The sequence below is a fragment of the Lacerta agilis genome, chromosome 10 (genome assembly GCF_009819535.1).
Source record: "Lacerta agilis isolate rLacAgi1 chromosome 10, rLacAgi1.pri, whole genome shotgun sequence".
Classification (NCBI taxonomy): Eukaryota; Metazoa; Chordata; class Lepidosauria; order Squamata; family Lacertidae; genus Lacerta; species Lacerta agilis.
This window is the reverse complement of record NC_046321.1, coordinates 41,796,392-41,811,203: the sequence shown is the minus strand read 5'-3', so window position 1 is coordinate 41,811,203 and position 14,812 is coordinate 41,796,392. Positions and strand designations below refer to the sequence as shown.

Below are 14,812 nucleotides of genomic sequence, written 5' to 3'. Positions count from 1 at the left end.
CATTGCAGCCTATTATTTCCTCAGTTTGTGCCATTCAGCCAAACTCGTAATTCCAGGTCAGGGATCCTGTGAAGAAGAGTCAGCAACATATTGCAGCTTTCCCATCCCCAACTATAAAGTTGATCCCTATCTTCAGTTGGGAATACTCCTCCCCACTGAGAAAGGACGTTTCACTGGCATTCCTTGGAGTAGAAGGGGGTTTTCTCCTTCACATGTGGCCTGATTTAGAGTAGGGAGCTTGCATAAATAGCTTGCCCCTCTCCTGAGACTTCCTTCTCTGATTCACAGTGGCATCATGCTCCCCTACTCTTGAGCAAAGTGGGCTTAGCCAGTTGCCAAAAAATGGAGCTGAGTGGGGAGCATCCTAATTTGGGGGTCCTTTTTTAACTTACTTCAGTCTGCTCAGAATTTGATTGGCTTATGGTGGGCTATGGCTTAATTTGGCTATTTGGTTTGTTTGTCATTTTGCGCAGGCAGATAATGGTCAGCACCCTGAGGCATGTTGGGTGGAGGGCACCCCACTAACCGCCCTTTATTCTTGACCGCTTTGCAGGGCTGCTTGGTCTGGTGCTCTTGGGGCTTGTTGAACGCTGAACAGGGGTGGGTAGAACCTATCAGGATACATACCTGCAGCTTCCCATTATGGGAAGATGGCTTTGCCTCCCTTCACGATACCTTGCATGAGGGAGTTTCTCTGGGGTGGTTTGGCCCTTAGCAGCAGGCAGGAGGAGGTTTTCTGCTTGTTAGCATAGATTATACCTGCCCAAAATTTTACTTGGTTTGGTGCAAGTCTTCATTGTTGTATTTCCTGCAGGTACAAAATTTTTGCCCATATTTTAAGTCAGGGAATCAACATAAGGGTCATAAGTTATATTCCCTTACCCTTTCCCCATGCTGTAGTCCTGATCCAAATTTTAAAGCATAGGGAAATCAAAGAGCCAGTGTGGTGTAGTGGTTAAGAGCGGTGGACTTGTAATCTGGGGAACCGGGTTCATGTCTCCGCTCCTCCACATGCAGCTGCTGGGTGACCTTGGGCTAGTCACATTTCTTTGAAGTCTCTCAGCTTCACTCACATCACAGAGTGTTTGTTGTGGGGGAGGAGAGGAAAGGAGATTGTTAGCCACTTTGAGACTCCTTGTTGTTGTTCAGTCGTTCAGTCGTGTCCGACTCTTCGTGACCCCATGGACCAGAGTACGCCAGGCACGCCTATCCTTCACTGCCTCTCGCAGTTTGGCCAAACTCATGTTAGTAGCTTCAAGAACACTGTCCAACCATCTCATCCTCTGTCGTCCCCTTCTCCTTGTGCCCTCCATCTTTCCCAACATCAGGGTCTTTTCTAGGGATTCTTCTCTTCTCATGAGGTGGCCAAAGTACTGGAGCCTCAACTTCAGGATCTGTCCTTCTAGTGAGTACTCAGGGCTGATTTCTTTGAGAATGGATAGGTTTGATCTTCTTGCAGTCCACGGGACTCTCAAGAGTCTCCTCCAGCACCATAATTCAAAAGCATCAATTCTACGGCGATCAGCCTTCTTTATGGTCCAGCTCTCACTTCCGTACATTACTACTGGGAAAACCATAGCTTTAACTATACGGACCTTTGTCGGCAAGGTGATGTCTTTGCTTTTTAAGATGCTGTCTAGGTTTGTCATTGCTTTTCTTCCAAGAAGCAGGCGTCTTCTGATTTCGTGACTGCTGTCACCATCTGCAGTGATCATGGAACCCAAGAAAGTGAAATCTCTCACTGCCTCCATTTCTTCCCCTTCTATTTGCCAGGAGGTGATGGGACCAGTGGCCATGATCTTAGTTTTTTTGATGTTGAGCTTCAGACCATATTTTGCGCTCTCTTCTTTCACCCTCATTAAAAGGTTCTTCAATTCTTCCTCACTTTCTGCCATCAAGGTAGTATCATCAGCATATCTGAGGTTGTTGATATTTTTTCCGGCAATCTTAATTCCGGTTGGGGATTCATCCAGTCCAGCCTTTCGCATGATGTATTCTGCATATAAGTTAAATAAGCAGGGAGACAATATACAGCCTTGTCGTACTCCTTTCCCAATTTTGAACCAATCAGTTGTTCCATATCCAGTTCTAACTGTAGCTTCTTGTCCCACATAGAGATTTCTCAGGAGGCAAATGAGGTGATCCGGCACTCCCATTTCTTTAAGAACTTGCCATAGTTTGCTGTGGTCGACACAGTCAAATGCTTTTGCATAATCAATGAAGCAGAAGTAGATGTTTTTCTGGAACTCTCTGGCTTTCTCCATAATCCAGCGCATGTTTGCAATTTGGTCTCTGGTTCCTCTGCCCCTTCGAAATCCAGCTTGCACTTCTGGGAGTTCTCGGTCCACATACTGCTTAAGCCTGCCTTGTAGAATTTTAAGCATAACCTTGCTAGCGTGTGAAATGAGTGCAATTGTGCGGTAGTTGGAGCATTCTTTGGCACTGCCCTTCTTTGGGATTGGGATGTAGACTGATCTTCTCCAATCCTCTGGCCACTGCTGAGTTTTCCAAACTTGCTGGCATATTGAGTGCAGCACCTTAACAGCATCCTCTTTTAAAATTTTAAATAGTTCAGCTGGAATATCATCACTTCCACTGGCCTTGTTGTTAGCAAGGCTTTCTAAGGCCCATTTGACTTCACTCTCCAGGATGTCTGGCTCAAGGTCAGCAACCACATTTCCTGGGGTGTATGAGACCTCCATATCTTTCTGGTATAATTCCTCTGTGTATTCTTGCCACCTCTTCTTGATGTCTTCTGCTTCTGTTAGGTCCTTTCCACTTTTGTCCTTAATTGTGGTAATCTTTGTACGAAATGTTCCTTTCATATCTCCAATTTTCTTGAATAAATCTCTGGTTTTTCCCATTCTGTTATTTTCCTCTATTTCTTTGCATTGCTCGTTTAGAAAGGCCCTCTTGTCTCTCCTTGCTATTCTTTGGAAATCTGCATTCAATTTCCTGTATCTTTCACGATCTCCTTCGCATTTTGCTTGTCTTCTCTCCCCCGCTATTTGTAAGGCCTCATTGGTCAGCCACTTTGCTTTCTTGCATTTCTTTTTCATTGGGATGGTTTTCGTTGCTGTCTCCTGTATAATGTTACGAGCCTCCATCCACAGTTCTTCAGGTACTCTATCCACCAAATCTAAATCCTTGAACCTGTTCTTCACTTCAACTGTGTATTCATAAGGAATTTGATTTAGATTGAATCTTACTAGCCCAGTGGTTTTTCCTACTTTCTTCAGTTTAAGCTGGAATTTTGCTATAAGAAGCTGATGATCTGAGCCACAGTCAGCTCCAGGTCTTGTTTTTGCTGAGTGTATAGAGCTTCTCCATCTTTGGCTGCAAAGAATATAATCAATCTGATTTCGATGTTGCCCATCTGGTGATGTCCATGTGTAGAGTCGTCTCTTGTGTTGTTGGAAAAGAGTGTTTGTGATGACCAGCTTGTTCTCTTGACAGAACTCTATTAGCCTTTGCCCTGCTTCATTTTGATCTCCAAGGCCAAACTTGCCAGTTGTTCCTTTTATCTCTTGACTTCCTACTTTAGCATTCCAATCCCCTATAATGAGAAGAACATCCTTCTTTGGTGTCATTTCTATAAGGTGTTGTAAGTCTTCATAGAATTGATCAATTTCGGTTTCTTCAGCACTGGTAGTTGGTGCATAAACTTGGATTACTGTGATGTTAAAAGGACTGCCTTGGATTCGTATCGAGATCATTCTATCATTTTTGAAGTTGCATCCCAGTACAGCTTTCGCCACTCTTTTGTTGACTATGAGGGCCACTCCATTTCTTTTACGGGATTCCTGCCCACAGTAGTAGATATGATAGTCATCCGAACTGAATTCGCCCATTCCTGTCCATTTTAGTTCACTGATGCCTAGGATGTCAATGTTTATTCTTGCCATCTCATTTTTTACCACATCCAGCTTACCAAGGTTCATGGTTCTTACATTCCAGGTTCCTATGCAATACTTTTCTTTACAGCATTGGACTTTCCTTTCGCTTCCTTTCGCTTCCAGGCATATCCACAACTGAGCGTCCTTTCGGCTTTGGCCCAGCCGCTTCATCAGCTCTGGATCTACTTGTACTTGTCCTCCGCTCTTCCCCAGTAGCAAGTTGGACGCCTTCCGACCTGAGGGGCTCATCTTCCAGCGTCATATCTTTTATATGCCTGTTGTCTTTGTCCATGGAGTTTTCTTGGCAGGGATACTGGAGCGGCTTGCCAGTTCCTTCTCCAGGTGGATCACGTTTGGTCCAAACTCTCCGCTATGACCTGTCCATCTTGACCTGTCCATAGCTTGCCTGAGTAATTCAAGCCCCTTCGCCACGACAAGGCAGTGATCCATGAAGGGACTCCTTAGGGTAGTGATAAAGCGGGATATCAAATCCAAAGTGAGACTCCTTAGGGTAGTGATAAAGCGGGATATCAAATCCAAACTCCAACTCCTCCTCCTCCTCCTCTTCAAATCACAAAAACATAATTTTAACCTGCCCAGTCCGCTTGTGTCACATGACCAATATAGATTTAACATTCAGGTAGGTAGCCATGTTGGTCTGACGTATTCAAAATATATAACAATAATAATAAAAATGTCCAGTAGCACCTTAGAGACCAACTAAGTTTGTTCTGTGTATAAGCTTTCGTGTGAAGGTATCTGAAGAAGTGTGCATGCACATGAAAGTTTATACCCAGAACAAACTTAGTTGGTCTCTAAGGTGCTACTGGACAATTTTTTATTTTTTATATATTTTGATAGCTTTAACATATCTTATTAATATAATATTACTAGGATATCTTTCTTTCCCCCTTCTTTTTTAAAAGAATACCTCTTAATGTAAGAGACATCGTCTACTGCACAGGAGTTTCACTGATGGATGAAGATGTATGGGAATTCATCTGGATGAAATTCCACTCTACTACAGCGGTATCGGAGAAGAAAATATTGTTAGAAGCTTTAACCTGTAGCGATGACAGAAATTTGTTAAACAGGTATGCTAATTTAGGTAACATTTCCAGGTGTGGTTTTTTTTTCCAAGCTTGTTGTTGACACGATCACTCCTGACCTCCTCCTGCTGCTTTGTGGAGTCCATTTCGCTCCCTGGTATGCTCCAGAGCTGAGGGCAAGGAAACAAGCTGGGAGACTGCTCAAATGCAAGTGAAGGAAAACTCCAACCAAATGCAAGCAAACAGTGGTGAGGGCTCATTATCAAGCCTAGCTAGTGGTAGCGAAGACAGCAAATAAGGCATAATTTGCTGCCTCTCTTACATTCTCATTGGGCCGTCCAGGTAGTGCAGGCCTTTTACACTCTGTTGCGAAGGAGGTGACAGAACCAACGATAGCTTGCTGTGACTTGTTTGCAGAATATTTTGAGGATAAAATCGCTTGCCTCCACCTGGAACTTGACTCCACTCTTACAGCAGATGAATCTTGAGAGGTGTCATGAGCACTGTCCAGGCCTGTTATGTTGGTTGAATTTCAAGGCTCAAGGATGTGGACAAGGTGCTTGGATAGGTCAGGGCCACCACTTGCACTCTGGATCCTTGCCCCTGTTGGCTCACAAAAACTAGCAAGGAAGGGACAGCTGGCTGGGCCAGGGAGGTGATTAATGCTTCCTTGCAAGAAGAGGTGTCTCTAAGGAGGCAGTGGTAAAAACCACTCCTCAATAAATACTCCCTGGATTTGTAAAATCTATGTAACTACCGGCAAGGTTACATAGAGTGGGTGGTCACAGATCTGATCCAGGGGCTCTTGGAGGAAACTAATTTTCTACATCCATGTTAATCAAGGTTTAGGCTCAGTTTTGGCACAGAAACTGCTTTGATGCATGGTGATTTCTGTTGGGAGAGGCACAGAGGAATATCAGCTTCAGCTGGTGGCCCAGTTGCACCCCTGTCGGGGCAGGGACAGCCTAAACTTCTGCCATCTATGCTATAGTTTCCTCTAGGTTAGATTACTGCCTCTGAAGACAGTTCGGAAACTTCAGCTGGTGCAGAATTCACCGGCTAAGTTGCTCACCGGGGTGGGGCAATACAGTTTGAACACATAATGCCAATCCTGGCCTGACTTCACTGGCCGCCAATTAGTTTCCAAGCCCAATTCAAAGTGCTGGTTTTGACCTATAAAACCTTAAACAGCACAGGATCACATTACCTCAAGGACTGCCTCTCCCCATATGGACCAATCTGTTCTGCACCCTACAATCATTATTGGATGTCCTCCTTCAGGTGCCTCCTCTGTGAGAAGTCTGGAGGGCAGCAACACAAGAATGGGCCTTTTCTGCAGTGGTTCCCTACTTGTGGAATGCTTTTCTCTGGCATCTTTGTTACATATGCTTAGGCACCAAGCAAACTCAATCTTTCTCTCTCAAGCCTTTGGCTAATTAAACAATCTATGGCCTTTTAAACTGGGGGGGGGGGATATTGCTTTCACTTGCTATTATGGTATGCATTTGTGTGTTTTTATATTGTAAACTGCCCTGTAATCTTCAGACGAAAGGTGGTATAGAAATTTAATTAACTAAAAATAGTAGTATTAGTCAAAGTATCACTATGTTCATTCTTCCACAAATTTGAGCATTTTAAAATCTCTCTCGTGGAAGTGTTTGTGTGTGTTTTAGTGGTTTTTCTTCTTCAAATTAGTTATTACTTGATTAGTTCCAAGAGAATAGCATATAGCATAGAAGAAAAGCAGAGCAATACAAATAATAGTATTTCAGATCTACTCATCGCGCTAGAAACACTCAGGACATATTTAAAGCTTTCCCCTAATAATCAAAATTGATACCTCCTTTTTGAAGATTTTCAAGACATATTTGTGTTATGTGGATAGCATTTCTTCCAAATCATATATTCCAAGCTTACTTGAAAATGATTGCAAATCTCACTTAAATTTTGGGTAAGCATAATCTCAGAGTAGCATTTAGGATGAAATCTAAAAAGAAGCAATTCAGTTTCAGGTTTTATCAAATATCATAGGCCAATAGTGGAACAAAACACTTTTTCTATCATACAAAGTTTTGCTTCTTTTCTGTACTTTATAAAACAAAAGTCCAGGAAAGCTTCTGCAATGAATTTCAAAATCATGTAGCAATTTCTAACCTTCATTGGGAGTGCCGGGATGTCTAATAGCTCGATATTTTAGTATTTATGCTGGCAACAACTAACCATTTCTCCTCCCTTCTCCTATTATTCAAGGCTTCTTAACCTGTCTCTCAATTCAGAAGTTGTCCTGGATCAGGATGCAATTGATGTCATAATCCATGTAGCTAGAAATCCACATGGAAGAGATCTTGCTTGGAAGTTTTTTAGAGAAAAATGGAAAATATTGAATGCAAGGTAAAATATATGCCTATCAAAACATAACAAGTGAGCGTACTGGCTGCATCTTCCTTACAGCCATTTGCTTCTTCATTGTTTCCAATATTAGTCTTTATTTTATCTTAATAATAGTACATATTATATGCATGTGTAAGTTTTGGATCTAAACCTCTTATGCATGGTGAAGTTGACACACAAACACTCCCGTCTTCCCACCTGCTGTAGTGAGAGTTGAATCTGGGGAGAAATCTGTGACCATCCCCTCTCAATGCATTAGCAAAGTTGTCATTTATTAGTTATGATGACAGTTAAAATACATTGCGGTTTTCATTATTAGTACTAATACAGTACAATTTAGCCTGCATATACGTTATTTAGAGTTGGATCCAGACTAACAGAGCAATCCTAACCCTCAATCTTCCATGCTGGAGAGGGTTAGGATGTGGTGGAGGGTTCCTCCACTCAAATATGTTCAGCTCTACAAGCAGAGGGGGCTGTGTTGCAACAGAAATCCCCATTGCCCATTGAAAGTACAGCCAGGCGGAAGCTACCACCTTTGGTATCCGCACCAGAGTAGCCAGCATAAACCACTGAAACAAGGTGTTTTGAGAACAGGCCAACCAAGGAACCACTAAATCCTAAACCAGCCCAGCTACTGGTCATGAACCTGATTAAGGGCTCTTTATTGTGCCAACAAAAAGCTGGCTCAGCGAACTGGCGGTTTTACAGCACCCCACCCCTCACATTTGCAAGCAGCAGGTATCTGATGCCGTGGTAGCTCCACCACTCTATTTAGCCCCTCTGCTCCCAGGCATTAATTAGGATTGCAGCCTAAATTACCGGTAGTTGAACTTCCCCATTTGCTTTCAATGGGAAGAATTTATAATGAATGCATAGTGATATCCGTGGGAACCGAGTTCAATTAACTTGAGTCTGGATCTAGCCCATAAATTTTATGAAATGTCTTCTTTTCAGGTATCAGATTTTTCATTTAATACAATTTATTCATTCATTTTATGAAGTTTATTACCAGGGACCCACTGGCTGCATTTAAATGCAACATCAAACCTTAAGTTTACCGTACCCAGATAAATAGCAAAGCAACAGCAGAGAAGAAGCAGGAACTTTGAGTTGTATTGAACTAAGTACTCAGTACTCAGAGTTGTATCCAGTTCTGAGTACTGAGTACTTAGTTCAATACAACTCTATAAATTGTATCCAACTCTATAAGAGTTGCATCCAACTCAAGAGTAGGAATAAACATACTGAAATTAATTGCCATCACTAATCTAAGTCTATTGATTACAGTGTCTACACTAAGTAGAACTCAGTTGCATACAACCCCTAATTGCTTTTCTTTACCTGCAAAGGAGGGGAAAGAGAAAAGAAAATGTGCCAAGTGCAAAGCTCACAGCAATTTATTCATAATTTTCCAAGTCGTGGTTTTGGAGAGTCATCTGAACTGAGTTATTGTTTTTGATACCATCCAGATTTATTTTACTTTAAAAAAAGTTATGAGCTGTCAACTTCACTATTGTGGTAATATCCCAATCTAATAGCTGTTCTTTCTTTGCTGATACAGCTCTTGGTATCCAGTGTTTTGCAAGAAGTATGTTCTATGTTAGCATAATACCCAGGGGACCTGATATTGATTGGGTTTTTTTTTAGTTCTTTTCTTTCGCAATATCCTATGAATCTGTGACACTCTAACAAACAAATAGCCAGCAAATTACAAGTCAAAACAGTTTATTTTGGTAAGGGTGGGCTGGAAAAGACTTCTTAACATTCAAGCAATGTATAGGACAAACACGGGGGAAAGAACAGCGTAACTTAAAAGTGAATGTAGAACTAGAATCCTTGAGGCAACATATAATGTGAAAGAGAAATGGCAAGCTGTGACAAAGAGCATGATTGTTTGTAACACACTTATGCAAATGATATCCTTAGTGACCCACTGATATGCCACAACAGTTCCTCTTCCCAGTTCCTCTTCCTCCTTGCTATACTGGCATAGGTACTCAGTACACCCAGTCATTGTGATAGTTTGGTGGTCTCCCAACTTCCATGTTCCATGAGTAAGTGGAGGGGGTAATGTTGGATGGAGATATTGGAGGTATGTTCAGATCACCCATTCCCCATGACAGCCTGTCTTGTTCCCTGTGCATATGCCAGAGGCAGGAGGCAGAACTTACTATGCCCTTGGAGAGTAGGCTACTGCACCATCACAAGAGCAGGGAAATGCCCAGAATACCTATGATACAACAAAAGCAGAATGAAAAGCATCAGTATTGCATAGGAAAAAAGTATCACAGCATTATTCACTTGAGAATGGGAATGAAGGAGTCTTATCTTTTCCACTTAGAATACAGGGTCATTGCTATGTAATTGCCATGTAATTTAAACAATTAAACTTAGAACAGTTGTGCCTTCCATTTTTAAGCAAAAGAGTGGGTATAGCCAGTCGGATCCAGTAAGTGTTAGTTTATGGTGGGAATGGCCATACCTAAACGGTCATATAAATGTTGGTGAGTTCCCTTGCCTTTAGACTGATGTCTGGCTGTGCTGTGTTAATACCAGCATGTATTATGCAAAGAAGTAACAAACCAGCCAGATAGTCTGTAGTTTGAATATCAGCTGGTCTTCCTCTCTAACTTCTTGTTTTTAGTTCTGCCATTAGTAAGCAGGTGGTGGACCCAATGTGATCGGCTGGCTATGCTGCATAGACCAGAGGAAATTATTTATTTCATATTGCTTCACTGATCCAAACTGCTTTGAATGGAGTTTAGTAGGTATATTCTGGTATGATGAATTCAGATTGAGCGGATCCATATGCTCAACAGAAAGCATTTAAATAAGTTTAGTGACAAGAAAAAAAAACCCTCACATTATGCTGATGTAAATGTTCGGTTTTAGCCTTCAGGATATGACCCAGCCTGGCTATTTTCTGCTTTTATGAATTAGACTGTCTATATGGACCAGAAACATCAGGAAAAACTGTAACTGTCATAATAAAACTTAAATGTAATAGATATATTTTAACACCTAAATAATCAATGCATTGTTGTTCAATCTATTTCATATTTGCATTTTTGACCTGCTGTTGAAGATATGGGGAAGCATTATTTATGAATTCAAAACTTATCAGTGGAGTCACAGAATTTCTTAACACAGAGAGTGAACTAAATGAGGTAAATATTATGCGGCTCGGAGCTTGCAGTTATTTTGTATTCATGTTCATTTTGATGTCTTAAGTCTTACATACCTAAAAGTAGCAGGGCTACATACAGTAGCCATAGCGTTTTGCCATGTAATGTTGCCTATCTCGGCTTCCTCAGCACCTTATAATGGTGTGGTTACAGAATGGCTGCACTAGAGTTTCATTTAAGGGAAAGGCAGCCTTGTCAGAACACCTTCCCCCCAAATCCTTTGTGTTTCTACTCAAAAGCAAATCCACTGAGTTCAGTGGGAACCTTTCCCCAAAGACTACCTAACAACAAAAGCCTACATGAGTAGGAAGTGTGGGGCCTCTTGGCATTGGTTCAGGCATACCTCCTAAGTTTGCTTAGAGTAAATATGCACTGAATTGTAACCTCTAAAAACGGTGCTCATAATAGTGTCAAGCAGCCCCTCAAATGGGTGCATAAACACCCAGCCATTTACAATAAAGAATTAAGTATGTTTTACTTGCCTAATTGAGCACATCTTTTATAATGGTTGATAAACTGAGGCTCTTTAGAGAAGAGCCTGAGTGTTTTAGTTTAACTTTAGCTTCTAAGTTACATTAGGAGTGTTTCCAATTTTCTGTATTTAGTTTCTTATGTAGGAGTAAAACTTGATAAGAGCCCAGCTGTCTGCAACATAAAGCAGCTGGGCTACAGGAGAGACGGAGGAAGTGATGTTAATATAATCAGGCATTGGCGCGTCAATATCTTCCAGCACAATTTGAAGCAATTGCATCACACCTAATTGATGCAGTCTGTTGCCTTATTGCATTTTGTAATAAATCTCCTTGTAAAATTTTACAAGAACTTATTTCAAATGTAGAGTTTTGCCGTCAATATCCAACTTGTTCATATGCTTTGGAAGAAAATATGCACATCCATTCAAGTATAAATTAACCTGTGAAAATTGCATTTCAGCTAAAGAACTTTATAAAGACCTACGAGGAGGGATCTGCTGCCTCTTTCTCACGAGCTGTGGAAACAGTGCAAGCCAATGTCCGGTGGCAAGTGCTTTATAAAGAAGAATTATTTCAGTGGCTGAGAAAATCACTGGCACACTAATCAGTGTTTCTGACCAAAACTTAGCACCAAATTGTGCAGCCAGGAGGAGAAGCACAGTGTGACATTCCAAGAACTTTTGACTGGAAGCACAATGAAGACTGGTTAAAATGGAAAGAATATATAGATATATTATATTTTTGCACCAATCTCCTCAAAACTAAAAGGCAAGGGAAAAAAAGAACGATGACAGAGAGAAAAGGTCATGAATGCTTACAAAACCAAGTCCCCACTGTACCATGGCCAAATGTGATATTAAGTGGTGCATGTAAATGTTAATGTCAGTTTTTTGGGGGGGAACCCTCAGAATATTTGTGCATGGTTGTATGGTTCCTGCCTGTATTCTAGCATGCTTACTTAAGGTGTCCATGTTTGTGTGTGAATTTCTGCTACATCGAAGATGGGCATTATGCAAAAGCACAAAGATAATGACAATCAGTGTTACAACAGCAACATAAGGTGGAAAGAAGAACGTAAATGATCTATATGATCAGTCTGTGACTGTCACCTTTCTATGGTGTAGGTCAGTTATGTCAGCACTTAGATTGTCTCAGTTACGATTTGGACATTGACTCTCTTTTTGAGTTGCAAATGATTCTACAGATTAAATGCTCCCCTATTTTAAGTCAATGATACAGACACGCTTAGAGATTTTATTCTCACAATATGTTATAATTCCAAAATTTATTTACTGTTGAACAGCTAACAACAAATTTAGCCCTCTGATCACCATACGTTTAAATGGTTTATGAAATGAGTTTCACATATGTTCTTGGACAAAATCCATAAATCACCCTTATGTGTGGATTTTAGTGTGCAAAAAAATACTCATTAGGTGTGATGCGGAAAGTATGGTAATTAATTACACAGCTACCGATGCTTGATATCATGAAAAATACCTAACCAACAGAGAAAAATAAAACAGAATCTGTAGAGAAAACACGAAGACTTTCCTAAATAATGATCCAGTTGTAATGATCCAGTCCCCCCCTTGTCTTTTCAGCATAAGAGTGTTATTTATTCACACAAGCATCCCATAAAAATCAAACAAGATGGCATTTGCAGCAATTTTTAATACTGTGGTAGCCTATGTTTAAAAGTAGTCACTTGTATCTGTTCTACTTTTCATGTGAGGTATCTTCTAGAGCAGGGGTCAGCAACCTTCGGCTCTCCAGATGTTTCGGACTACAATTCCCATCATCCCTGACCACTGGTCCTGTTAGCTAGGGATCATGGGAGTTGTAGGCCAAAACATCTGGAGAGCCGAAGGTTGCCTATGCCTGTTCTACAGCATGGGTAGGCAAACTAAGGCCTGGGGGCCAGATCTGGCCCAATCCCCTTCTAAATCTGGCCCACGGATGGTCCAGGAATCAGTGTGTTTTTACATGTGTCCTTCTACTTAAATTGCATCTCTGGATTATTTGTAGGGCATAGGAATTTGTTCATTCGCCCCCCCCCAAATAGTCCAGCCCCCCACAAGGTCTGAGGGACAGTGGACCGTCCCCCTGCTGAAAAAGTTTGCTGACCCCTGTTCTAGAGCTTTTCAAAAGCTAGATCCTAAACATAGTTACCACAGAATAAGCCCCACTGAATATTGTGGCACTGCACACCTTTTCTTCAAATACCTGTTAAATAATGAGCTTGCAAAAACCAAATAGTTTCTCTTCACAATTTGTACAACCCATTCATCAATCTTTCGAATGAATATTCATCCATATTATCTATCTAGTATAGAAAATCTTGACTATAACCTGCCAAGTCAATAGTCTTTCCTACTTCCCACAATATTTAGTTGCTTATTTTCTCTCTGTTCTCTGTCCTTCAACACAGGACTTGAATCATCACAGTAACCAAAGGAAAGAAATAGTTTATCTCGTCGTTCATTTTGGAGGGTAGCGCAGCTTAGATAATAATATCACAATAACAGCAACTGCCAGTTTTCACCTTGTACAAGAGTCATAATTGGTAGCTTGGCTACAAGCCAGTCAGTAACACAACAGCATTGCTAACTGCAGAACTGGCAGTATTAGGTGGGTGGTATTGGGTGATCAGATATATACAATTGCTTCCACGGAGCTTTGTTCTTCAAAACCTGTCCATAATTGTGTACCTTGATTACTTTAATTTTGTCCCAGAGACAGTTTGCAATTTAGGAGCATAGGAAGCTACCTTATAACACTTTATCTAGCTCAGTTTTGCTTGTATTGACTGGCAGCAGCTCTCCAAAGTCTCTCTCCCAACCGTATCTGAAGGTACCAGGGATTAACCCCGGGACCTTCTCCTGCAAACCAGGAACTTTGCCACTAAACTATGGCCCATGCAGATTGTAGCTTTGAAACCTCCTCGTTCACAAAGAAGTAAATAGAAATATGTATAGCCCTTAATACGTACTGCCATTTTCTTCACTGATTGGCAACTATAGGAAGACGCTTATGCAAGCTATAATTTGAAATAACAGTAACAAGCCCTTGATAGTACTCTATTCCAGTGTTAAGGAGATTCTCTTTTCTATAGCAAAGCATTATCTGGAGCTCTCTTTGTTCACTAAGTGGAGCCAAAAGGCCTTGTGAGCCACAAGTAGCTTGATGGATGTTCAGGTACTGCTCCAAGACAAATGTATGACGGTAATGTATATTTGCCCTTATGACATCCTCATCATTTCCTGCAGCCTTTTTAGAGTAAAAGCCCAGGAAAAGGAACCAGAGCCAAGGAGAAGGGAGTAGTATGACTAGATGACAGATCAAAAGAAAAAACTGCCGGGGCAAGAGAAAGGGGAATAAGCAGAGAAAGTAATGGCTGTTGCTAGAAGGTAGGGGAAATGATGACAGCATGGACTAAGGGAGGTTTGTTGTTGAAGGCAAATCTTTTGGAGCAAGCTTGGGGGTGGATAACCAGTGGGTTCCCCCCCCCCCCAGTTGTTGGATTCCAGCTCTGTGGAAGCTTTGAACAGCCAGCATAGTCAATAGTCAGGGATGGTCGGAGTTGTAGTCCAAGAACAACTGGGGGGGGGCCACAGGTTCCCTATCCCTGTCTTATATTTGGTATTACGTAAACTTAGAAAATCTGGCTAGTGAACACTCATGGTGTATATGTATTCTATATAGCAGTTATGTCATGAGAATCAATGAACATGGGGGGGGGGGGAGTGTCAAGGCTTTTTAGATCACACCCTAGCAAAGTGTTGATGCAATGGTGCATTTTGTAATTTATTGCT

The 14,812-nt window shown here is 41.4% G+C and overlaps 1 protein-coding gene across 1 annotated transcript in view; it reads left to right on the top strand.

Annotated features, from left to right (window-relative positions):
• TRHDE (thyrotropin releasing hormone degrading enzyme) overlaps positions 1 to 12,233 on the top strand; it is a 196,346-nt gene extending 184,113 nt beyond the window's left edge. Inside the window, exons 16-19 of the mRNA XM_033161733.1 lie at positions 4,823 to 4,990; positions 7,196 to 7,336; positions 10,425 to 10,506; positions 11,458 to 12,233. Coding sequence (XP_033017624.1) covers positions 4,823 to 4,990; positions 7,196 to 7,336; positions 10,425 to 10,506; positions 11,458 to 11,601 — 535 coding nt within the window. The 3' untranslated portion in view covers positions 11,602 to 12,233. The remainder of the gene's footprint in view (positions 1 to 4,822; positions 4,991 to 7,195; positions 7,337 to 10,424; positions 10,507 to 11,457) is intronic.
• Positions 12,234 to 14,812: the final 2,579 nt, after the last annotated feature.